The sequence below is a fragment of the Citrus clementina genome, unplaced genomic scaffold (genome assembly GCF_000493195.1).
Source record: "Citrus clementina cultivar Clemenules unplaced genomic scaffold, Citrus_clementina_v1.0 scaffold_3, whole genome shotgun sequence".
Taxonomy (NCBI): Eukaryota; Viridiplantae; Streptophyta; class Magnoliopsida; order Sapindales; family Rutaceae; genus Citrus; species Citrus x clementina.
This window is the reverse complement of record NW_006262339.1, coordinates 28,312,377-28,339,956: the sequence shown is the minus strand read 5'-3', so window position 1 is coordinate 28,339,956 and position 27,580 is coordinate 28,312,377. Positions and strand designations below refer to the sequence as shown.

Genomic DNA, 27,580 nt, shown 5'->3' with positions numbered 1-27,580 from the left:
TTTAAGATAATTTAAGACTCGAGCTTTAGATCATTACAACATTTTCTTTATGGTAAAATGAGAAAGAAATTTCACACATTAGATATCATAAGACCCCCATCGTACGTAAGTAGAAAACCACCTTCACTCAAAAAAGAAAACACTTCACGAGAGATCAACCTTCAAATAGAAGAAAAGGCTAATTTCTAGAAGTGTTACGCGTCCGTCGGAACAACGGGTTTCTGAGCTTGGGGTGTCGGCAGAAGAGAGAGATTATTGAGAGAATAACAACTGATTTTTTAAATGCCAACGCTCACCAACTTGCAATCCTCTGAACTCGATTAATAAATCCTTCAGTCTCAAAAATTACTTTATAGCCCTTAAGGTTCACAGAGCATTCGACAGCCCAAGTTTACAAGCAGTGGAAAATCCAATGGCATAGAAAACACATTGAATTCTTCTTTCTCAAAAGCACAGACATTGCAGCATCAATGAATTTTTATACCTTTACATTCTGCTTTTATACAACAAAAAATTTCAACAAACTGACAAAAATTACAAATCAAAATCAAAATCAAACCCAAAACCCTTTCTCTTACATGTAAATAACGATCAAACTCCAGAAAGGCTTGCCCATTTTCCGAGCTCATAAGGATCACAATAATAATATAACTTGATTCTGTTTGACAAAGACAAACCTGTGGCCACAAGTGGAGCTCTCAATCCTGAATCATCTTGTTCTGAAGGTTCATCTGCAAATGCTGTAACATCTCCAAGAAGCTTGAATGAAACTCGTCGGGACTGTATCGGTCGTGGGAAATCAAAGTACATTGGCGTTCCGGCTCTAGCCTCCGGCAGTCGATATTCCGCAATAGTTACCATGTTATGTGGTTCCTGGAGTGCGGATACTTGTAAATACAACACAGCTTGAGAGATGTACCTGTCTTCTAAAAATGTTGCTGATTTGTCCCAGATATCTGAATCTGAGGAGGGTGAATGGGTAACCCTAGGTTTTATTGCACTGAAAGCGTCTAGACGGAATCCGGCAAGCGAAGGTGACGCTGGAGGTAGATACTGTTCCAAGACGAGATCGTAGTCCATCAATCTCTCGGCCTCAATTGGGACCTGAAGAGAAAAAAGAGGTTTATCAGAGGCAAGGCATCAAGCAGAAAGCTGGAATTATGAATGAACAAAGAGTGAAAGCAACTAATACCTTGAATCTACTCATTTGTGGAGCTCTATCCAACCAGTTTCTAATACTTAGCTGCTCAGAGCTCTGTGATGTGGTAAGCCCCTCCCTTTTTACTGGGCTTCCGACTACAAGAATTCTTTTGGCATGAATACACGGTTCATTTTCAACTGCTCCTCCAAATGAAGCACGTCTATCTACTTGTGCAAAGGGGTTTTCATCTTCATCAAGAGACAAAAGACTGAGGTCCTTCCCGAAATTAACTGAAGCCGAACCAGGTCTCTGAAGACGTAATGTGATCCAAATAATGCGGCACCTAACAGGATTCTTAAAAGTAAATTTTACATGCCTAGGTAATTTTTCAACACTAGCAGACTTTTCTGGACCATACAAATCTGAAGATGTGATGAGGGATTGGACATCCCATTTTCCCATTGATGACCTTTCCTCCCGGTGTATCTTATTGCTTGCCCAGATTTGCACCTGTAACAGCAATAAGAAGCAAATTCAGGAGGCAGAGAGCACTGCAGGGAAGAAAATTACAAATACTGACTAAATAATACAGCAACCTCAACACACATTCATGAAGGAAAGGGCCGGATAGTTCTTATTCTTTTTCCTTTTAACTAATGACAAAAAGCTACAATTTCTCTAGCAGTGCATTTGAAAATGGTTCTTACTTGGTTTTTTCATCAGCAATTAATGAAATGGAAAGTTTATTATCGGAAACTAACCTACATGAAACTAAACCCCCAGCTGCAATTTCTTTGGAAATGGCATTACACAGGGACTCTTTTAATCATTTCAAAATATGACTTCCATTATCATAGCATAGAGAACTTTTGCCGAGGTATATGTTGATTCAGTGTTTGCTTAGGAATATTCACAAGTTCAATATCTATTACCCACCACCCCTGGTACTGGGCTTCATTATTAAGGCCACTTGGCTTATCACCAAATTTATTGAACAACAAGGAAATAAGGGAATAAATATGGCACTTACCATCGGAGTGTCAGCCACAGAATAGCCGCAAGGACTAACAAGCAAGATAACCCCACTGACATCAGAAACAGAACCGAGAACAATAACAAATTCAACAGAAGTAGTACTAGGTGGAGCTCTCCAATATGAGTGCCTTGATCCAGAATTTAATGGAGCAAGCAGTGACAAAATCGGTGCTGAATCTTTTGCTGTTTCAACCTACAGTGGCACCAAGGAATCTAGAATAAACAATCCATATCAAGATAAAAAATTCCAATCAAGCAAACTATGAAATTATTAGAGACATGACTTGCTCGCACACAGATTGCACAAAACAATGCAAGAGCTTTTCCTTGTAATAGGTTTTTGGCTTCTCAAGGCATCCTACAACACCTTACCTCAAAGATTATTAGCATATGGAACCTGCTCAAGGTTCCCAAAAATGTCTCAATTGAAAATCAAACCAGACAAGGATTCTCATGGATAAGTGGGATGAATGTTCTGGGCATATATCATAAGAATAAATGCTAAAACATATTTCTAAAAATTTTAATCAAGAAAAGAAATTTAAAAGGAAAACATAATATGATGAGAACTGAATACAAACCAAGAACATACCGAGTGCAAAAAGCTAGCAAATGGAAATTCAGCAAGTGCTTCCTGTCCACCATATAATTGGTGAAGGACTTCAGCTGCTTGCACGTTATCGGAAGACTGAATCCTCTCAGAAAGACTATCCTTTAAGCAGGATCCAACAACCTCATTCAAAGCATTGTATGCTGCGTTGTCTGCACGGGAACTTCTTCGCAAGCTAATCAAGACCCTAACATAGTCCAACATCAATGCATCAAGCACAATCTCATGGCAGCAGTGTTTACAGATAACGCCATCCAGTGTTAGTGAACGACTGGTAGATACATCAACTTGGCTTCCATGGCTTGATCCACTCTGACTTGAGAAGCCATTGTAGTTGGTCACTTCCCTTGACTTATAATTTGAAAACAGTAGAGCTCCTCTTCCTGCACAACAAACTTTGCAAACTTTTCTTTCACATTGAGAACACAACAAAGGGGATTGTGAAGATCCAACAGATGTTGCAGTTGAGGAAGCAAGAGCAGGCACCTTAGTTTCTGCACGAACCTCGCACCCACCACCAGAACAACTCTCTCCAATTCTAGTAATATTCCAGAAGTCTAAAACACTATCATCACTATTCTCAAGGCCAATTGCACCAACAATTTTGTCTTCTAGGGAAGCTTGGCCAAGTAATGCAAGAGTGTTTGCTACTCGACACAGTCTTCCCATGTAAGATTCATCAAGCAATACATTTGGATTTATAGAGGCAGGATCAGTTCCAATTGACAATAAAGCTCTATCCCTTTCAGCTGCAGAAAGATTCAGCTGCAGACGTTCAATTTCAAGCTTCATTGCTTCCATGAAGTCTAGTTTCTTTTCCTGAAAATTTGCCCAGAATCTGTCAATCTTACGCTTGTGAGGTTGAATTTAATACAGGAAGACCTTTGCATCGATCAATCATAAAATGTGAGAATACAAGCCAAAACAATCAATTCATCCTTTACATATATATATAGTGTCATGGATGATCCAAAACCAAGTAGCACCATATCGAATGGCATGGAGACAGCAAATAATTCAACCAAGGGAAGTACAAATAAATTACCAACACAATATGTCAGTAGTGTCAAACCATAATAACAGGACTCTGATTAATAAGTTATACATTTAGCAAAGCAAAATTTGTTGAACTTCTAGAATTTACTCCATTAAAAAGATGAGGTTGCTAAGATGTAGAGCTGCAAAAAACACAAGAGAGCAGTACTATACCTCGCGTGGCCCTGCAAGGGATTTTAGACAGCCTATGTACTGCTGGGCACCACTAGCTAGAGAACAGCCATCCTGTGTTGAAGATCTTTTATAAGTTTCCACACCATGATCTTCAACTATAGGCTGGTCCAAGAAATCAAGCAAATCAGCCCCTCCAGATGCAACATTTCTTGTCACTGGCTCAGAAAGAGGATCAGAGAACGACTCAGAAAGAGGATCAGAGAACGGCTCAGAAAGAGGGTTAGAAAACGGCTCTGAAAGAGGATCAGAAAATGTGTCCCCTCCAGACAACAGGTCAACCCAAGGATTGGAAGCAGCTTCTGTTTGCATTGATGTTGACACATTTTCATTGGAAAACAGAACCGTATTCGTAACTGAATTTGACAAAAATGGATCGGTTTCCTTCTGAAACTTTTTGCCAAGCTCAATTAATCTAGCACCAGGGCCTTCATTATTGAATACCCCCCTCCATGGAAGAGAAACTCCAAGAATCTCTATCTGTAATAATATTAACAATTATGTTGTCACCAGCAGGAGTTACAGCAAACCCACTCCAAAAAGCTCATGGTCTAAAATACTAATTTAAGAATAAATTGCGTAGATACATCAATTAACATTTTATGAAAATATTTTCTACCTCACCAAGAGTCATGGAACTTGTTCCAGAAATAGCAGGATAAAAGGTAACTGCCACAAAACGAGTAAGCAAATCCAATTCTCCCTCTAATTCTTCAAAATCATACAACAGTGGAAGGGTTGGTGCATCTTGATCATGAAGTCGTGCACCAGCTCCAGTAATAGCCATATCCTCAGCACTAACTGATCCTGGTAAAGGCATCAAAAGGTTTGTCCCATTTCCACAACGAGGAATAGAAGCACCCTGTCAACAAAGTCCTAGGATTACTAGAAGTTGTATGTCGCGTGCATTGTAAATTTTCATGAAAAGTCTGACAAGAAAACTAATACTAGGGTCAGGACACCCTGAAACAAGTCTTCTCCTATCTAACCTAATAGAAATTAGATGGAAGAAAAAGTTATGTCCGCAAGTGACTTAATTCACCAAGAATCAATTTCTGCAACTTCAAGGTATAAAAGAAGCTAAGGGCACTGTTCATCAGAATTGCTAATTAGTGGGAGTGTATCTAGTTTAGCTATTACTTCTAAACACCTCTTTTCATTTCTTTTGTTTTTTTATCTTTTTCTTTTTAAATGTATTCTACACCTCATTTTGTTACATATTTATAATCCGAAGACATACTAACAAAACTTGAAGGACTCAGCTAAATGGATCCTTGACTTTATCACGCTAAGTCCATGGGTATTTAGAATTTATGTACAAAAGATATACCTGAAAGTTCAAGCTGGATGTCAATCTACCAATACAGCTCAGGACCAGGCACAGAATAGCACAAGAAGTAGACAAGCACAGGTTAAGCAAAATTATTTGGAAAGGCACGTGTTAAGCATGAAGCACACCAGGGACATTTAGAAACAGCTCAAAAAAGACACGGGTCATTCTTTTTCTAACTCATCTCTGCCTTCCATTTTACAATCAATCCGAATTATATAAATTTAACCTCCATTTTTACAGTAATGTGCAATCCATTTAATCCTAGAATGACATGAGAGATTGTGGGCACTTGTATCAACTCCATAAATCCATTCTACTACTCACAGCCCACACTACTCCCAACCCATGTGACAATGAACTTCAACTTATTGCTAGAGATCTGACTAAATAATACGAACAGTCAGCTCATTTCGTTTTTTGCAACCTACCAAACAGCATTAATTTGAATCATCACAGCAGATAAGATAAAGGCTAATGAAACAATTTGTTCATCTTAGCTGTGTTTGACAAAGTTTACTATGTTCACACCACCATGGGTCTCAATGATTTTGTCTACTATATTCACACTGCCATGCATCTCAATGATTTATCCCACTGTTGGGATAAAACTATCTCTTCTAAGTCAAATGAAATTTACCAACAAAGAGCATATCATACAAAATTAAAAATAAAAAATAAAAAATTTGTAAGCAAGGTGTACAATAGAACCAATACAAACCTCCAAAATCAGTTTAAGCCCATCTAAGTGGCGTCCTGTTCTCACATCAACTGTTGCTGGATATGTTGAATCATCTGCACCATGGGATATGGTGAGAAGAAGCTGACAGACATGACAAGGTTCACCAAGGTAGATGAAAAGTTCAACCACATCTGTGCCTTGTGGACATACCTAAAGAACCAAAAATGCATGAATTCCATTAAGGACAGAAAAGACAATCAGAGAATTAAGAATGCTACAAAGAAAAGACAATCAGAGAATTAGGAATACTACAAAGGACTAAGTTTAGCTGCAACCCATACCCAGATCATGTCTTTTCTTTTGAAGCTTAGAAGACTAGCTCCACCATCAGAACTTGGGAACATGTTGGGAACTGGCTTGAGAAAGAAACCAGATGGTCGAGAAAGAACCTGCAGTTACCAGCATGATATGAAATGGTTCATCAAATACACCAAAAAGGGCCAGCCAGCCCATATATGCTTTTCCCCTAAAGAGCTGTTCCTAAACATGAATAATTTTCGTCATTACCAAAAAATCACTCAACTGCAACAAGTTCTTGAGGTCATTTCTTGAATAATGATCATAGCACGATGTTGTTCAATCCGAAAGATTAACAAAATATTTCCAAGTTAACAATAACAAATATCAATTAGGCTGAGATGCAACAGTGATTCCAGACTTTTGGAGGACATTTAAATTCTCTAAGCCAGATGACTTAGAAGCTTTAAATGAAGCTTCAAATCATCTTACCATGCAATAGCTAACTTCCAAACATTATTGGTCAACATCAAACAGGAAATGGGCATTGATATAGCTATGGTATGCTTTGCACATCATTTATTTATGTGCAGAAGTTAGGGATGCTTAGGTTAGAAACAAGTAGCTAGTGTAATATTATCTCCATCCCTCATGAAAATTGATAATCATTGAACTCAGATTGTATGAATAGGTAATCTGAAGTTCTACAGTATCATACATGTAGAGGTTGAACTGAAACAGATGGAAGATGCTTGAAAAGCCTCAATCCAAGAAACATCTCCAGCTGTTTCTGACGAGAGCTATCGACAACTGCATTTTTGTATCTTCTCTGCAGAGTAATTTTCATATTTTGTGCTGCAGAAAATTGTTTGAACTTTCCTGGTTCTTCATTGAATATATTAAGAATTTGGCTATGCATTGCTTTTGAACCAGTATAAAGGGTTGCATGGATATCACCAGAAAGCAGAAAAAGATCTCCTAGCTGAGACACTGGTGATAAAATTGTTGATTGCTTGAACTCCTCAAATGTCATATCAAATCTCTTCCAAGGTTTGTCTGGGCATGGATGAATCCATGTTGTGGTCCTAGTGTTGTGATCGATATAATATGTTTTTCCTGTCACTGCATCAGCTCGTTTCTCCCATCCTCGTGGCAAAGGAGCAGTATATCCACCATAGTTATTAGCTGACTGATAGCCATATGCAAAATCACTGTCAAGGGAGACCCCAAGCCGCCTACATTGCTCCGCAAATACTTGCAGAGCACCAAAATAACTAGCAGCATTGGTCCGATCAAGAGAGTCTGCACAGTTAAAGCGTATCACTCCATTCTGATGGGATCTTAAGCAAAAGGCACCCACAAAGTCATCATTGCAGATGACTTCACCTCGGCAATCATTAAGTCGTTGCCGTGATGGCAAATAGTCCCCTTCAGAAATGCCTATGGCCTGAGTGGGTGCTTTTAGATGTTTCCATAATCCTTCAATTGTAAGTTGTTCACCTTTTAATTTTGTACTGGCATGCCAGTCATAATTTATTAAAATAATTCGAGTATAAGGAAGTTTTCCAGTTGATCTGACATAGTTCAAAGATTCCTCAAAATGCTGAACTAAAATAGATTCTGATTTCCCTTCCGCGTTCCTAAGCAAGTTAATGCATACAATTGGAATAAAAGGCTTTTTCTTCTGGTTTTCCCCAACAGCTAAGTCAAAGTTTCGAGCATCATATCGATTACTCAACCTCTGATAATACTGCAGACTTCCTTTATAAGGATCCCGATCTGCAACATAAATTTCTGCTTCAGCAGCAGTAAGCTTTAATTCTGCACCCCACCATATTGGAATAGTCCCTCGCCGCCAGATGTATGCATTGAAAGGAACACTCTGACCAGACCTTTTAGGAATCCATACAAGTTGCTCGCACTCTGCTTCATTTCCTGTCATATACAAATTCTTTATAAAATTCAGAAAAAATCATTCAAAATAACAGTTGTGAAGAGAAACAGACAATTAATTTTATAGCAATGAAACATCAGTTACATAACAGAAAGAAAATGAAACTAACGAAAACAGAACTAATATGTGGAAACTATAATGACACTTGCACTGTTAATTGGTGAAATACAATGTTGTTTATGAATTTGTTTTGTTTTTCGGCAAAAAAAAAAAAATTCTGTGGCACAAAAGTCATTTGTAAAACTAATTGGCAGACTTTTTTCATATTTATATTTCAACTGTAAATTAAAGGACCACACATATCAAAAGGATCATAAAAAATAAAAGTTATTAACTAATTGTCAGAAATTATTTGATTGTTTTCATTCATTCATTATTCAATTATCCCAAAGGACGTGATGTAGCAAAGCAAAAGCTGTGGAGTGAAAGGAAACCAAGTTCTAATCTGTAGAAAACCAGGGTATTCAAAAAGTGAACTGTATGACACCTCCAGGCAAGCAAAACCAACTAAAAGGCCTCTAAACTAATTAAACAGTACAAGAAGAAAAAGTGTGGCTGATGATCTCAATGTTTCTTTTTTATCCCAAAAATGCAATCTGTCAGAAGGTTTTCACCAGAGCATGTTCTTTTTTGCTTCTCCCTGTAGCATTTGGTATCTCTACTTAAAATAATACACCTTCACAAGCATATCATATATAGTTCTGAGACACAAGTTATATATCTTTAGCTCATTAATGATTAATATTGATGAGACTCATTGATTCTTATTATTTGAAAAAAATGGTAAAGTTATATTCCAAGTCAACTACAAAAACAAAAATTCTACAGGTAAAGAATACTCCAAAAGCATGCATGAGCCATGAGGTGGCACGATAAATGTTCTGTAGTTCTATAATCCATCTTTCTAAACAACAGAATCAAAACCAATTCCACTTGAATTTACCACTGAAACTATTACCCGTTTCCTTGTAAAGGCATGAGATCAATGACAATCAGAATAAACAGCATACACAGAATGCAAAGAGTACTGAAAGGAAAATAAAATTCCGTTTCAAAAAAAAAAAAAAAAACTAAATCCTTAATTTTTTTGATTGTATAGAAGAACCAAGTGAATCTCAACAACAAAAATGTAATTTCCAGGTCTGGAGATGTTAAAGATTATCTTACCTGTACTAAAACAAGAATTAATCCCCCTAGCCAAGTATCGAGTACCAGGATGCAGCCTACTACGACGAGCTATAAGAGCAACAACCCCTTCTAGCTGACCTGATCTTCCAAAATTTCGACATTCTGCAAATCCCTATACATTAATATCCAGTGAAAACAATATTAACATATTATTTTCAAATCACATGCTTAGGACAAGTACACATGTAAATCACCATTGAATTGCATAACAATGTTAACTTGAAGAAGCAGCTGTAGCATAATCTCAATTCAACTAAGAATGGATTGTAAAAGAGGATATAGAGACAAGGAAGGAAGTTTTTGTACATTGACTCTAAAATGGCCTTTTATTATTGGATTGGGATTTCTAGGCTTTCACGTGAGAAGTAAAACATTGCAACCATGTGCAGCAGAAAGGGATGATGCAATGTCCCAAATCTGTCAAACTAGTCTACCTTTCTAAAAGAAAAGTAAAAGAGGAACATTTGGGGCTTTGCTAATTGTCAAACTAGGCAATCCTGCTACCCCTTTTCTTTCTTACCTTGGTGTGTTATGTTCTAGGTTGGCCTGTGGATGAAGAAAATGAGGATCATCTGAAGAAGGCTCTTCTTAATAGAAGGGAAAGTGTTTCTATTTCCCATATTCCATCGGCTGATGCTTTATTATCTTTCATTCATGGAATGAATCTAAGTTTTCAATCTATTAGGTTGAAATCTTTAATGAATTATCAGATTTAAATATTCACATGTTTAAAATTTCTGTCGCAACTTTTTATGACCAAGAAATAAAGTTGGTCATATTAGTATCTACAATGGACCATAAAATAGGTACTGGCCCATGAAAAATGTTAATACGAAATATTCTTTCATCTAAAGATTAGAATAACAAGTGATGATGAATAAAATATCATGCTCAGAATGGAAATGATACATTTACATATAGTGGCAATAGACTATCAAACAAACTTTTGGAAACAAAATTAGGTGAAGGGATAGTGAGAGGGCAGGGAATGAAAGAAGTTTAATGAGCATCAATTTTGAAGATACCGAGTATGAAGCAAAACCTGCAGAAGAATGACACAATGCTGAGGTAAACCAATGCTTTTAAAAGGCATCGAAAGCCATTCATTCCAAACAAATTCCTCGTCAGGATTTTGCAAAGGCATGCGGCTGGGGAAAGGTCGTGTGATATCTCTTGTCTCACAAAAGTAGTGCTTCCCATCAATGTCAAGATCAGGCAACTCTTGAACATTCTTTACTTCTCCTTTACCCTGGGGTTGAGGATTTTGAAGTGGAATTTTGATCCATTGGCTCTCTGTAACCGTGCATACAGTTCCTCCACCAGGAAGATTTGGAATGCTGGCAGTTAACCTTGTGGCAACAAGAAGCAGCCCAAAGCTTCCCAGGGCGGTATAACCCAATATCGCCTTGGCAAAAGTTGTACTCTTGCACATCCATCGTGATCCATTTGTTATGTAATCTACTGCTTCATTTTCAGATCCAAAAACATCATAGCCCCATTTCCCATGGTAGCGAAGTGCACCAGTAGTTGGATCAACATATATCACTTGAGTGTCGGTCCTAGAATACAAGCTGGTTACAATATATACTTCACCAGTATCCAAAGTTACAACAATAACAGATGTCTGTCTTGAACCACCAACTGTAAAACAAAATAGTACAAAAATAAAATAAATAAATAAATAATCAACAGGTTTGTACAATATACCCAAAAGCCCCATCAACCCACCTAACAAACTCAAATTCGAAACTAAGGGCCACATAATTAGGAATCAAACTCAAAACCTTGTGGGAACACATTGCAAGACCGAATCAATCAACTACTCAACTAAGCCCTCAGGGTTCAAAATGAGGTAAACATAAACATCCTATTCATTGTCTACTAACTTGAACAATGCAGAAAGATTATTGCAAAATCCCTATTATCATTTTCCTTAAACTATTATTGACCGTTAGAAAAGACTGTCTAAATGAGAATTAAATCGAAATGAAAACAAATAATAGTCAATGCCAACATTCAGGCCAAATCAGAATGAGCAAGGAATTGAGTATGGTAGAGTCTCTCTCTCTCTCTCTCTCTCTCTTTTTGGGTCCTCTTTCTTTTCTAAATTAAACTGAAATATTAGAGAAAAAAATATGCAATAAAGAATTAAGCGAAAATTGAAACGATAACGTTTCACCACAACTCACCAGGTGATTCCATGAGCTCGCGAAAGCTTGAATTGATACAAAACGACGAATTTCACGATCCAGTTACCTGGTCAAACACAAATAAGATTATAAACATTGAGAATCTATGGATTCGTAGCAGAGTTTGACTTTCGAGATCTAAAGTCGAAAGCAAAAAAATTTTAAATCCAAGAGCATTACTTAATTTCTCTCAGACTGCGATAAAATTGATTCAATCACTTAAACTGAAAGGAGACACGAGAAAACGAGAGGGATAGAGAAGAGATTCAAGATTTGCCGAATTAATCGTCAAGAGAACTGACCTGACCGGAGACTTGTAACAGGAGGGAACGAAATGCGGGAAGTTCAAGAAGGATGCGCTAAAACGGCGAAGAAAGACGACAATTGGAGTGAGATTTGTGATCGGATGCATGCGAGTATAGAGAACAACGGTGATGTACCAATTAGTCGTCAAGTGAGAATCGACTTGATCGAAGGTTATATGAGAAGATGTCAATAAGTTACCAAACTTGGTACGTATTGTACTTTGATTAGTCTAAAATTCATTTGAAATTGTTTTAAGCTTAATTGTCTGGATGTAAAAATTTTTGTTTTCATCTTAGGTTCGTTTTGTATACCTTTTCAAGTGTAATTTATTTAAGTAGAATTTTTATTATTAGAATTTTTATAAAAAAAATTTATTATTTGATTGTCAATTAGAATTTTTATTATAAATTATGAAATTATTTTAATAGGTGAGTTATTTAAAGTTATGTTGTGAAGAATGAAATAAGATTATGAAATAAAGAAAAGATATTTTAATATTTTTAAAAAAATTTAAACATTTACTCACAAAAACCTAAATTTTAAGTTTTTCCTAATAGAGACAAAATAATTTATTTAATTTTCAAAAGCTCTACTAAAAAAAAATTAAAAAGAACTCATTAGATTAAATAAACACTTATAGTCATTAGATAAGTACACTAAAGTGACTATTAATAAATGCTTATTTAATTTTATATGCTCTTATTAAAATTTTTGTGGTTATTTGATTATTTTTAGCATAACTTTAAAACATTAAATAAGATATTTTGTCTCTACAACTTTTAAACATTAAATAAAAGGATCCCCTAAGTTACATGCATGTAACTTAGGCATTAGCCATAATAAAATATTAATCTTTACTTTAATATTTTAATATTTAAAAAAATTAAACATTTACTCACAAAAACCTAAAATTTGAGTTTTTCTTAGTAGAGACAAAATAGTTTATTTAATTTTCAAAAACTCTACTAAAACAAAATTGAGAAGATCTCATGAGGTTAAATAAGAATTTATGAGATTAAATAAACACTTATAGTCATTAGATAAGTATACTAAAGTGATTATTGATAAATACTTATTTAATTTAATATGCTCTTATTAAAATTTTTGTAATTATTTGATTGTTTTTAGCAGAACTTTTAAACATTAAATAAGATATTTTGTCTTTATAACTAAAAGTTAAAATTTGAGATTCGGAAAGTAGAGATTGAAAATTTTTTCTTTAATATTAAAATATCTAAAATATATTTTACTTTTATAATTTTATTTAATTTTTTTATAATGTAATTTTAAAAAATATGTTTATTTAAATAATTTTATAATTTTTAATAAAAGTTCTTATCGACAACCAAATAAATAAAATTTGTTTGATAAAAACTCTATTAAGGAAACTTAACTTAAATAATACTGTTTGAAAAACTACATTAAATGAAGCCTTATTAAAATGTGGGTTCTAAATAAACTATCCAAACTCATTTTGTTTTCAGTAAATATGTGATTGGATTAAAATTTGTAAAAGTAATATAATCTCAAGTTTCGGCCCTTTATTTATCTATCAATCAAATTCACCGACTAAACATTCATCACTCTTGCCCAGTGCCCCTTATTATTACTCATACTTTTGGAGACCGCGGACATTAACGACCAGTTGAAGCAAGTTTAGAAAGTAATACTAATTGCTGATTATCAATGGCGTGAAATTCATGTCGCTAATTTTATTAATTGTGTCAACCTTTTTTTTTTCTTTAAAGAATTGTGTTGGCTATTGGATTTGGAATTTCTAAAATTAACTTTTGATAGCATAATATTTTATTAATTATATTGTGCTCACTTATTGTTTATCCACTATAACTACATTATATTTTTCATATTTTAAAATTTGTTTAATTATAGAATAACCAAAATTGGTTTGAGTGTTTCAATATATATACACATATTAAGAAAGTATTTTTAAAGATAAATTTTTCCGTACATACATTAAAATCTAAATGTTTTTACTTCACCCCTATAATGAAGAAAATTACTGATGGCTTTGACTAAGTAAAATTATAATTGTATCCCTATTTGCAAATGAGGAGTGGCAAAATAATAAATGCCCATAAACTTTATTTTTATTTTAATTATATCATTGTTATTGTAGATAAGTCAATGTCTATGGCGGCTTTTGAAATTATGGTGTAGTTTCCATATTCCATCTTGTGCCACCATTACATCAATTTTAGTTGTTGATTGCCCGGCGATAGCTTCCTTCCCTTTAGAATTTCTAAACGTTTATAACCTTTGTTATTGATTTATAATGAATATATGAATGACATTTATAATTTGAATTAGGATTGAGGGTTGTGTTAAGTTCTTGTTGAAGCTTATCAATGGTTAATATTTATTTTTTTTTATTTTTTTATTGTTCTTGCTTAATAATCATTAATTCAATGTTTCGTAAAAAATTCATTTCAATATTGAATACTTATCAATTATATTTTTTGTTGAATTATTTCTTAAATGAGTTAACTATTCACGTTCTTGTGCCAAGTTAGCCCATCAAACTCTCGTGTCGTATTCGGGGCTCATGCAGTGATTAATTTAGTTAAGAAATTAGAATTGACAGTTTGGCATCATTATTTCTTACTTATTTTGACTGATATTTATATCTTGAAATTTGTCATGCCTGTAAGTTGTTAAAAAATTATATTTTTCGATGTATTTAAAAAAATTATGAACTAAATTATGTCATAAATATTAGTATTTGATGTAATTTTTTTTAAAAAAATATTAATTAAATACACATGTACACTATATAAAACTCGAATCTAAAGACTCAAGTCTTGAAAAGGATACCACCAATTACTAATTAGCAGAGTTAGGCTTTAGTCCAAAAAGTTATGTTATGTTTACCTCCAAATTATTGAAAGAAAATCTTTCTCACAAGATTAGAGACTATCTTGAGACTTAAAAAATTCAAAATCCCCCTATTGTCTATTTTGAGACGCTATACAAATTGTAAAAGGAGATGACAATTGTTTTTTGTAAGCAAGAAACAACATTAGTGATGAGACAGAATTATCCACAAGGAATAGGCATGTTAAAAAAATAATAGACAATATTTGAAACTTTTATACTTATACGTAAATTTTAGGGATCTAAATGTAAATTTTTTTTTAAAATTTAGAATAACTACAAACGTAGGCTTTTTCATGCATAAATATCTTTTAACTTCTTATTGAAAAATGTGTTTGCACTCGTTTGTACATATAATTCATTGTTTTGCACATTTTAATATGTACAATAATTTGGTTTGCACTTTCATTGTCGATACACTTTATGTACTCTAAATCAATTTTATAAACAATCAAAGAGCTCGTAGAATGACGTTGAGGTTTGTTGCTCAATGTAGGGGTAGCAAATCAAGTTCAACCTAATCCAATTTAGACGAGTTGAATGAATTATTGTGGATTAATTGGGTCAATTTTTCAAATTCGTTAATAATTAGGTTGGGTTGGATTACTTATCATGTAAATAATAATAATTGTTATAATAACAACAACAACGATAATAATATGTTAATCCTTAACTGTTAAACCCTAAATGCTAACCTAATTTTTAACCTCTTTTTATTATTTTATAAAAGAGATTATTTAAACTTAGCATTCATGATTTCATTGTACTATCTATTACTTTAGACTCCAATATCAAAATTAAAATCACACTCTTAATTCTCAACAAGAATATGTTATTTCATTAATTCTTTCTTAGATATTGTATTTCTAACTTATAATATTTATTTAATATGCATGTTTTGGATATGGGACATTAGACCTAACTATTAGAAATTCTTTTTATTTTCAAGTAACAGATAGTTTTTATGCCTTATTTATTTATTTAATTTTTAATTTGGATTTTTAACCTGATCAACCCAACCTAATAACTTATTAATCAGATTGGTTTGGGTAAAACATGTTTATTTAGTGAGTAGACCTTTTAACACTACTAAAAATACTTATGAAACCCCATTTATTTGCATTTATAATTTTATCCTGAATGAGATTAATGAGTGAAATTAAAACAAAATATCATTTCAAACCGTTTAACTTTAATGCCTACAAAAAAATCAAGAACACTTCTTCTTCTCCATTTTTCCTTTTTTCAAGAGACCAGAAGTCTTCTAAAATACACTTTCAATCACTAATCAATATCAAAACTAACTAAATATTAAATAATTGTCATTAAAAAAACAAAATAATTGAATAAATCACAACTCAACAAAAAAAAAAAACAAAATGATAGTTAGAATTATGAAAAAGTGTGGATTAGTAGAGAGATAAAAGTACAGAGACATATGTCGAGAAAGAAAAGAAGACTATGTTCCATGTCGAGAAAGAAAAGAATTTTGGATTATGAAAGAATATGGGCTGAGAGAATCCTGGACTTAAATTTCATTAGCTAATTCAGTTCAGGCATTGCAGCCATGATATTCCATGAAGGACAGCGATTTTATTTTTTCTGTTTTAGATGAGAAATTTGTACTTATTGATCCAAAGGATGGAAAAAAGTATGAAGATTTTATGATTGATGGTCTTTCAAGAAAATGTTAGAAAGTATTATGCGGAAGTATATGCTGAGAGCTTGATCTCACCCAATAGCAGAACAAACTTCCTAATAAGTGAAGGTATGAATAATAATGAACTCTTTTCTTCGTTTTCTTTTTTCAATTGCTACTATATATAAACTGGTCACGAACTAACTCAAAGATTTCTTGTGTTGTTTTTCGGTGCATTGAATTTTGAATTTAGTGTACGAGCAGGGGAAGACATAATTGAGGAGGAGGAGGAGAAAGTTGCGTAATTAGCTATTATAGGATTTCACGAGCCATATTAGTGTTAATTAATTATGGGTTATTTGAGCAAGAATTTATGTTCAAAACTGTAAGCAAAAACAGAGAAGCTAGCATAACAGAGCAGCCATTACATATGAACAACCGTGCCAATAATGTTAGCTTCAGTAAGGGACCAATAGTCTTCTTTGCTATTTCTAATTGAGAACGCTTAATTGCTGCTTTTGATTTTAGAGGAACAACTGAACTTCAAAACTTCACCCCTTCCAAAATCCAAATAGAAGCAGTTTCATATCAGTAATGAATGCTTCTTTATTCTCTAATCTCTGGCCTTTTGAAGCATAATTATTTCCCGTTATCCTCTGAATTTGACAATGTTTTTTCTTATTGCAATTTGTATATCCAGAACAATAAAAATAGTCATTAAAAATTTCAATGGGGAACTCTTAGGATTATTCTTAATCAATACATTATAAGCAATTAGAGTTCAAACTTTATATATGGTTGAAATTTGAGAACAAATAACCAAAGAAAATTCCACCAACAAATCAAGAACAGAGAACAAGAGCAATGGAATCAGACGAACACAGAAACTAACAAACTGACCAAAACGACACTGTTTGAAGGAAAAACCCACAAGCTCTTATTGCTCAAAATGATTACGTACTGATCACACATTACAGAAGAGATTAAAAGCTTTTTATCAAAGCAAGAATTACATAATTTGATGAGGAAACGAAAGAGAAATCACACACACACCAGAGGCTATGCAAAAGCCCCTTTTATGCTGAGGTTTCTAGAAAATTTCCAGAAACAATAGTAACGACCATAACAGATTTCGCCACGTCAACAAATTATTTGCATATCGACCCATAAACTGAATGCAATTTCCACTATGGCCTAATAACTCTCTTTCGATTACACTTAAGTCCCCTATATCCACAGCTCAATTCTTCACACATACAAAAATTTTCACCACCAACCCTTTGCTTCGGTTCATCTGCACCTCCTCCTTTTCATTCTAATATCGAGAAAAATGGAAGATTCAAATCTCCCAATATGTGGGAGTATTTCTTTTGTTTTCTCATCCTGGACTTTAGTGGGTTTCAGTTGTATATTGGACTTTCGTTGAACATTTATTCTATGTATTATGTATAATAATAAAAAATATATAAATAGAATTTTTCAGTGGCATCAGTGATCAGAGTTCTCCCGGAATTTAATAATCCGAATTCTAGTGGCATTAGAGCTTTTACTCCACTAGGATTGGCATGTATATGCAATTGCTATATTATCAGTCTTATCTATTTTACACATATAATCACAAATCCTGCAATTTGCTTGACATATATACAATTGTTTTTCAGTTACCTTCCTCAATTTCACGTACAGTATCCCCAAAACCTGAAGTGATTTTTTCTTTAACTTGCAAATTAAAGCAATAGGTAGCTTTATGAATCGATTTTGATATTGGATTCTTGTAATGGCTTATTGTGCTTGAGGATTAAAGAGAGACTCGGAGCGTAATTATAATAACTATTTATATAAGATATACAATCCTTCCACTACAGAGTTAAGAGAATACAAAGACCGAAAATTTGCATTTTGCTATGCTCAATCAATAGATGATTACTGATTCCTGATAGTACAACATTTCCTGGTAGAAAAGAAAATGTGTATGACTTCTCTTTGGGAAACAACACTTGGAAAAGTATTTAAATCTAATTCTTATCTTGTGATCAAACCTGGTATTAAAATAGGATTAGGAATCATTGGGGTGGCAGGCGAATTTCGATATTTGGTTGGTAGTAGACAAGTTCAAGTTCTTGCGTATGCTTGATGAAATCACAAATGATCATCATCATAAGTATTCGGCTGAAGTTATGAGAGACTGTCCCTGTATGTTCGGACGAGGAGTATGAAGAAACTTGTTTTCTTTTCTTGAATAAAACATTATACACTGAGCATTATTTATAGATGCAGAAGCTACATTTTTTCAAAGATTACATATGCGATTACGGGAGGAAATGTGTCGATCCGTTCGGCGCGGATCGTGTCTTTGACAAGTGCAAATCATCCCTTTGACAAGTGCGGATTCTGCCTTCGAAAACTTCCTTCAATGCCATTTTATTTGACATTCCCAACACTCCCCCACAAGCTGGTGCATAGATGTCTTGCATACACAGCTTGTCTAGGAATTTTGTAAATGTTCTGCTTAAAATGGCCTTCGTTCAAATATCTGCAAGTTGATATTCTGATCGAATTTTCGGCAGTTCTAAGATTTTTTCATCTAATTTCTCCTTGATAAAAAATCTATCTACCTCGACATGTTTTGTTTGATCGTGTTGAACTGGGTTATGAGCAATATCTCGTGCAACTTTGTTTTCACAGTATAGTTGCATTGGTTGTTGTGATGGATAGCCCAAATCATTTAAGATAAAACTTATCCATAGCCCTTCACATACCCCAAGGGCCATGCCTCGATATTCTACTTCAGCGGTCAAACGGCAACGGCATGTTGTTTCTTGCTTCTCTATGTGACAAGGTTGCCTCCCACAAAGGTAAAGTATCATGAGGTAGAGCGTCTATCACTAGCTGACCCGGCCCAATCTGCATCAGTATAAACTTCTATGTTGCTGTAATCTCCATTTTTAGAAAATAAGATTCCTTTTCCTGGATTTGACTTCAGGTACCTCAGGATCCGCATTACTGCTTTCATATGTTGTTCTCCAAGATTATGCATAAACTGACTTACAACACTCAATTCATAAGCAAGATTTGCCCTTGTGTGGGACAAGTACATCAATCTTCCAATCAACCTTTGATATCTTCCTTTCTCTACTGTAACTTGGTCTGAGGTAATACAAAACTTTAGTCATTCTTCTATTGGGGTGTCAGTAGGCTGACAAGCTATCATTCCTGTTTCGTGCAATAGATCTAAGGCATATTTCTTTTGAGACAGGAAGATTCCTCCCTTAGATCGAGAAACCTCAATTCCAAGAAAATATTGTAAGGCTCCTCAATCTTTCATCTCAAACTCTCTCGACAAGTACTTCTAAAGAGCCTCTCTTTCTTCCTCGTCGTTGCCTGTGACTACCATATTATCCACATAGAAAATAAGGGCAGTGATTTTACCTTGTCGTTTTTTAATGAACAAGGTATGATTTGAATTGCTTTGGTTATACCCAAAAAGAACCATAGCCTTTGTGAATTTCCCGAACCATGCTCTTGGGGGTTGCTTCAACTCATACAATGATTTCTTCAATTTGCATACTTTCTGATTGAGTCGTTCTGGTCCACTGCATCCTGGTGGTAGATCCATATAAATTTCTTTAGACATGTCTCCATGGAGGAAAGCATTCTTTATATCGAACTGTTGCATTGGCCAATCCAAGTTGACTACTAATGATAATAAGATACGAATAATATTAATTTTTGCTACCGGTGCAAACGTATCGATATAATCTATCCCGTAGGTTTGGGTGTAACCCTTAGCTACGAGCTTTGCTTTGTATCGTTCAATAGAGCCATCTGCTTTGTACTTTATAGTGTAGATACATCGGCAACCCACTGGTTTCTTTTCTGGTGGAAGATCAACTAGTTCCCATGTTTGATTTTTCTTAAGAGATCTCATTTCGTCATTCATAGCCGCTTTCCACTTTGGGTCTTTTAAGGCTTCCTACACACTATTAGGAATAGATACAGTAGATAATTGATTTACAAATGACTTATTTGATTCTAACAAGTGATGGTTAGACACAAAATAACTCATAGGGTACTTGACTCTACTAGAGAGGCCAGGCTCATATGTGGGTTTAGGGATACCTCTATTTTGACGTTGGGGAAGAATTCTTCTTATTAGACTAGGACTTGTGGTAGGAACATCCTCTGCAGACGATTGGTTAGGTATTTCTTTATGTGACTCATTCTCGACTGCAGTTGTGTCTGAGTTATTTTGCTCTTCAAATGTGTCTTCACTTATCTCAGCCTGAGAATCACCACAATTTTCCTTTCCAGTATCTTGAAGGTTTACTACCTCAATGGAAGATTGATCTTCTCCAGGTGAAAGATATGTAAGAGTATGAATTTCCTTTTCATTATACTCCCCCTGAAATTCAGGCTCTGACAAGTAGTACATGATATCTTCATGAAATACGACATCCATGATGATGTATATTTTTCTTGATGGTGGATGATAACATCAGTATCCCTTTTGATGTAAGGTATACCCTACAAACACACAACGTAGTGCTCGAGGAGATAATTTGTCTTGTTGCGGCAAATGAACGAAGGCAACACAGCCAAATACATGTGAGGGTAAATTCGACACATTTGGTGACATAATTGCATCATTCAGAACCTGAAAGGAGTCTGGAATCCAAGAGAGCTTGAAGGTGTTCGATTGATCAAGTATGTTGCGGATGCCAGTGCTTCTCCCCAATAAGATAGTGGCATGTGGGCCTGGATTAGTGACGCTCAAACAACTTCTAGTAAACGTCCGTTTTTTCGTTCAGCAACGCCATTTTGTTGGAGTGTCTCCACACAAGTGGTTTGTGAAATATAAGTGTGCAACCCAAGAGGGGGGTGAATTGGAATTTTAAAATTTATCCTAACAAATCCACACAACAAGCAATCTAATGTCTTAATAATAATTGAAAACAATAAGTTCAATTATAGCACAATAATTAAAGAGTAAGGGAGAAGAGAAACAAACACACGAATTTTTACGTGGTTCGGCAATCCTCGCCTACGTCCACGCCTCCAAGCGATCCAAGCTCAAAGATTTCACTATCCAAGCCTTTCCAAGGCTTCAACGATTACAATTGACTTCAAGGTGTCAATGAACCTTTACAACAAGAGATTATATCTCCAATCTCTTCACTCAAGTGTCTCACACACTCAAACTCTTACAAATGAATTGAAGAAATGAAAGTTACAATGAAACTCACTCAATGAGTAGATATTCAAAGATGAAGAACAATGAATGATTCAATGATTTGTGTTTTGCAAGTTGAAGGCTCAAGATATCACGTGTGCTTTTTGTTTTTGCTTGTTGGAGAGACTCAAAATGAGTTGGATTTGAGTTCTTATAGTTTGAACTCGAAAACTAGCCGTTACTCACATTCCAGGCATATCCGGTTTGCCGTTTATGGAATCCGGTAAGCCGGATTTATGTTACCGTTAAGAACCGGCTTGTCGGATTCGGAATCCGGTAAGCCGTTTTCGTTCTGGATACATTCTGCCCCGAATCCGATTTTTCAGTTTTTTATAACCGGTAAGTCGGATGCTACAGTAACCTGCTACAATGAAATTTTTCTTAAATTTTCAGTTTGACCCCAAAACTTTATAAAACTATAGTATGGCCCAAAACGTTATGAAACTTTACAAATAAGTCCAATTTCAGAATTTCTAAGAATGCTTCGTTAATCCCAAAACTTTCTAAAATTATGATTTTGCCCAAACTTTATGAAATTATAAAATGACCCAAAAATATTTAAATAGTTTCAAATAGGTCCAAATCCGAAATTTAAGACACTATCAAAGATTTTGAAATTACTTTCATTTTAGTCCAAAATGCTTTAATTCCATAACATCATTTTCTTATTATAAAAGCACAATTCATAAATTTTTACTTAATAAATACATGTGGTTTGTTATCATCAAAATCAATATTTATAGCTATATAGGCTAACAATCTTCCCCTTTTTGATGATGACAAAACACATTAAAAACTTTAATCTTGTTATGAAAAAACTCCCCCTTAATCAATGCAAGTTAAAAAATGATTTGAAAATAGTTTGACCAAAAACTCCCCCTGCATACATGCTCCCCCTAGATATATGCATATTTTCATAATACTTATTAAATCATTCTCCCCCTTCATCATCAAAAAGAATAAAAGCTCCCCCTATCAATCATCAAAATAGCAACACAAGCTCATTAGTAAAAAAAATATCCATAAGCATAAGAAAATCCATATAATCCATAATGATCAACCAAAACAAATCCATAACATCCAACATAAATAGTCACAACAAATCCATATCATCCAACACAAATACATAAACCGAAAAGCATAATAACCATCCATAGTGTCGAAAATAAAAGAAACACACAATGCAGTAAATAAAATGTAGGTGTGTCCAAGTACAAGCATAAGATATTACTCAGGTGGTGAGGATGGAGGGGAAGGAGGTGGAAATGGATATGGAATGCCGAAGTGCTCGAAGAGGAGGCGTTGTCCATGAATGAGCTGCTGCTGAAGCTCAGTCTGCCGCACCGAAAGTGTCCGCACCTCATCCATAAGCTGCTGAAGAGTAACATCTCCAAAGGTAGGAGGTCGCGGAGGTGATGAAACAGATGTAAATGCACTAGGAGCTGAAGCAACCGTGGAAGAAACTCAGCGTCTACGCTGCCCTCGAAATGAGAGTGAGAATACTGGAAGCTGATCAGCTGGAATCACAGCATTTAGTGGCCGATCATCACTTGGGGCTAGAAAGGTAAACTTGTTATCGTTGTATTTAACCCAAGTGCCATCCTTCCACTCAAAGCCTAACCCAACAATAACCTCATCCCCAATACCCTTGGACGACCTACAAGATGGTTCTAGAAGTGGCACTTCAAAGAATTTAAGAATTCGGGTAATGAAATGACCATAAGGAAGAGAACGGGTAATCAAAGCTGGAATGCTCAACATGGTGCGAACGATGGAATAGCCCAAGTCAACCGGGCGACCTCTAAGAATACAGTCAATCATGGCGACATCCATGTGAGAAACTTCATCCAAATGTCCTGATCTAGGAAGTACAATAGACTGGATGATACGAAGCAACAGACGAGTTTGGAGACAAAGACACTGAGTACGGAAATGAATGGTATAGTCTTCAACAGAAAGATCATTACACCGACATATATTACGAACGGCATCAACATGAACATAGTCATCAATTTCAGGAGGTTTCCTAAGAGAAAAAATGTCCAGGCCATCATCGGAAGATCCTAGGATAGAGTTCAAGTCCAAATCATCAAATTCAATCAAAACTCCTCCAAATGTGGTGATTACTCGATTCTCTTTCTCCGCGGAACAATCCATATTCGAGTAAAATACTTTCACCAAGTCGGGATGCACATTCTCTTCAATCAACAATGCATCAATCCAACCAACATCTCCCAACAATTGAAATAAAGATCTATGACTAATCTGGAGAGTATGCAAAACATCCGGTAAAACAAAGAAAGTGTTGAGTACCTCACGAGTCTGAAAGTTTTGTTAGAACCTTTTGATCAAGTGTTGCTTGTTCTGAAAATGAATGGACTCAAAGGTGGATTGACTGGAGGTGCCCCTTGCTTCCCGTGGCCGTGTGGATGGTTGAACCGGTTCTTTGCCTTTTCTTCGAACTGGCCGAGAACTTGACATTGTGATTTGATTGATTTGGGGTTGAAAAGGATAAAGAGAATGAAGATGATGAAGATGGAAAGTGATTTGGAGAAACAATTTGGATAAAAAATGGCTTGAGAGTGAGAAATCTAGAGAGAGAAGAATTCGGATAAACCCTAGGTTGAAATTGGGATCTAAGGATTTAGATGTTGAAAAAGGGTTTCAAGGATGGTTTTGTGTTCTTAATGAGATGGGGAATGATTTTCTTGATTCAATTTGATGTGAGAATGGAAGAAAAATATGGATTTTGGAGTGAAATCAAGAGAGGAGAAAATGGCTTCTAGTGAGAGAACAAGAAACGGTATGCCGAATGCTTGAGGAAGATGAATAGTGCTTAAAAGATCACGAATCCGGCTTGCTGGATTTGCTAACCGGCAAGCCGGTTAATGGACAGAATCAAGACACAAGAAAACGGCCTACCGGATTGCATATTCGGTTTGCCGAAAATAAACCCGAGAGTAACCATCTCGATTTCGGCTTGCCGGTTTTCTTAACCGGCTGGCCAGTTTCGAGAGCTTTAAAAAACAATTCGGTTTTCCGGATGTCTTGAGCCGGAAATCTGGTTTTGTTCCAGCAAGCATGCATGCGAATTCGGCTATCCGTTTTTGATAACCGGTAGACCGGTTATAAGGCAGAGATAAAGCTTAGCAAATCCGGTTGTCCGGAATTTGTCCCGAGAGAGAGAAACAATAAGAAGAAACATTTTTTCGGACGAATGAAAAGGGAATATTTGCTAGCTCTTATACTTGTACTACACACACCATTTAATTTCCGGCCTTAAAAATTGATTAATTTTAAATTATTTTGAGATTTAAAACTTTTCAATACGCCATTTAATGCATGAAACACAAAATCATAAAATCATAAATTTACAAGCATATCAAGTTATCTAATTTATCAAGCATAGATCCATATGATAACAAGCATATCAAGCCATGTAGTAAAACATGAATTATGATTCAACATTCATCATTCCAAGCTCATGTCTTATCTTTATAAAAAGCTCTTCGTAAAGAGGTTTTGTAAAGATATCCGCAAGTTGATTGTCAGTGGAAACAAATTTAATTACGACATCTCCTTTTTGAACATTATCTCTAAGGAAATGATGTCTAATTTCTATATGCTTAGTCCTAGAATGTTGAATAGGATTCTTAGAGAGATTTATAGCACTAGTATTGTCACATAAGATAGGAATTTGATCAAGCTTAATACCATAGTCTTTAAGAGTTTGTTTCATCCATAGAATTTGTGCACAACAACTACCTGCGGCAATATATTCTGCCTCGGTGGTTGAAAGCGCAACTGAGTTTTGTTTCTTACTAAACCAAGAGACAAGTGAATGGCCTAGGAAGTGACATGTTCCACTAGTACTTTTTCTATCAACCTTATACCCAGCAAAATCGGCATCCGAATAACAAGTTAAATCAATATGAGTTCCTCTAGGATACCAAAGGCCAAGATTAATAGTGCCAATTAAATATCGAAAAATGCGTTTGATAGCAAGCATGTGAGACTCTTTAGGACAAGATTGAAATCTAGCACACAAGCAAACACTAAACATAATATCAGGCCTACTAGCAGTCAAGTAGAGTAAGGATCCGATCATACCTCGATATGTCTTGATATCAACTTCCTTACCTTTCTCATCTTTGTCCAGCTTGATGGTAGTACTCATAGGAGTGCTTTTTGCCGTTCCATTATCATAACCAAATCTTTTGAGTAGATCTCTCACGTACTTCGCTTGATTTATGAAAATTCCTTCCTCGTTTTGTTTGATTTGAAGTCCAAGGAAGTACTTTAACTCTCCCATCATACTCATCTCAAACTCTTTACTCATACATGATGAAAAATCTTTACATAACAACTCATTAGTAGAACCAAAAATAATATCATCAACATAAATTTGAACAATAAGTATATCTTGGTTCTTATGCTTAACAAATAAAGTTGTGTCCGCTTTTCCTATCGAAAAATCATTATCCAACAAGAAGTTTTTAAGCCTATCATACCAAGCTCTAGGTGCTTGTTTTAAACCATACAAAGCCTTGGATAACTTATACACATGATCTGGAAATTTTTCATTTTCAAAACCAGGAGGTTGTTTCACATAAACTTCCTCCATAATGTATCCATTTAAGAAAGCACTCTTGACATCCATTTGATACAAAATAAAATCCTTATGACATGCATATGCTAACAACATCCTAATGGATTCTAGCCTTGCTACAGGTGCAAAAGTCTCATCAAAATCAATTCCTTCTTCTTGGTTGTAACCTTGAGCCACTAATCTAGCTTTATTTCTTACAACCACCCCGGATTCATCCATTTTGTTTCTAAATACCCATTTAGTACCTATAATGGATTGATGTTCCGGATTAGGAACTAACTCCCACACATTGTTTCTCTCAAATTGATTCAACTCCTCTTGCATTGCCATAATCCAAGATTCATCATTTTCCGCATCCGCAAAGGATTTTGGTTTAATTTGAGAAATAAATGCAGCATGTTCACATGTGTTCCTAAGAGATGATCTAGTGGTAACACCTCGTGAGGGATCTCCTAAAATTACATCCTTAGGGTGAGAGGATACATACCTCCACTCCTTGGGGAGTGTTTGTGAAGTACCTTCATTTTGCTCTGCATTTGTTTCATCATGATGTTCCTCTTGAATTTCATGTGGCGCGACTTCTTGGTTGTCATTCGATGCTTCTTCTTGTTGTTCTTCTTCTGCATTATCATCAACAACAACTTTCTCCGTAGAGGAAATGTTAGACTCATCAAATGTAACTTGCATAGATTCTTCCACAACTAAAGTTCTTTTATTATAAACTCTATAAGCTTTGCTTGAATTTGAATAACCAAGAAAAATACCAACATCAGATTTTGGATCAAATTTACCAAGATTATCTTTTGTATTCAAAACAAAACATTTGCATCCAAAAACTTTAAAATAGCCAATGTTGGGTTTTCTATCTTTCCAAAGCTCATATGGAGTTTTATTAAGATTAGGTCTAATCAACACCCGATTTAAAACATAACAAGCGGTGTTGACGGCTTCAGCCCAAAAATATTTAGGCAAAGAATTTTCATTCAACATGGTCCTAGCCATTTCTTGAATAGACCTATTCTTTCTCTCTACTACTCCATTTTGTTGTGGAGTCCTAGGTGATGAAAATTGATGTTCAATGCCAAAGTCATTACAAAAATTTTCAAATGCATGATTTTCAAATTCTCCACCATGATCACTTCTAATACAAGTAATAGAATAACCTTTTTCATTTTGAACCTTTTTATAGAAAATTCGAAATGCATCAATGGCATCATCCATATGGCTAAGAACAATACCCATGTGACTTCC

The 27,580-nt window shown here is 35.0% G+C and overlaps 1 protein-coding gene across 4 annotated transcripts; it reads right to left on the bottom strand.

Moving 5' to 3' along the window:
• Positions 1-191: 191 nt before the first annotated feature.
• Positions 192-12,190, bottom strand: LOC18047674 (probable phosphoinositide phosphatase SAC9). 4 transcript variants are annotated; one of them, XM_024188363.1, is made up of 13 exons: positions 11,956-12,187; positions 11,654-11,720; positions 10,507-11,105; positions 9,444-9,576; positions 7,041-8,257; positions 6,367-6,474; positions 6,065-6,235; positions 4,633-4,875; positions 3,996-4,493; positions 2,769-3,605; positions 2,172-2,369; positions 1,193-1,651; positions 192-1,104 (listed from the first exon to the last, which is right to left on the bottom strand). In XM_024188363.1, the coding sequence occupies exons 2-13, from the start codon at positions 11,664-11,666 to the stop codon at positions 592-594; spliced, it is 4,989 nt and encodes a 1,662-aa protein (XP_024044131.1). In that variant the 5' UTR covers positions 11,667-11,720; positions 11,956-12,187; the 3' UTR covers positions 192-591. The 4 variants fall into 4 exon arrangements, with proteins under 4 accessions (XP_024044131.1, XP_024044133.1, XP_024044132.1 ...); XM_024188365.1 differs by having other exon boundaries at positions 10,507-11,023; positions 11,956-11,997; XM_024188364.1 differs by lacking the exon at positions 4,633-4,875 and having other exon boundaries at positions 193-1,104.
• Positions 12,191-27,580: the final 15,390 nt, after the last annotated feature.

Excerpts from the sequence above, each read along its gene's own strand:
- LOC18047674 (XM_024188363.1), bottom strand. Across the intron at positions 3,606-3,995 it reads CCCTTGCAGGGCCACGCGAG|GAAAAGAAACTAGACTTCAT; the intron begins GTATAGTACTGC and ends GCAAATTTTCAG. Across the intron at positions 1,105-1,192 it reads CACAAATGAGTAGATTCAAG|GTCCCAATTGAGGCCGAGAG; the intron begins GTATTAGTTGCT and ends TTTTCTCTTCAG.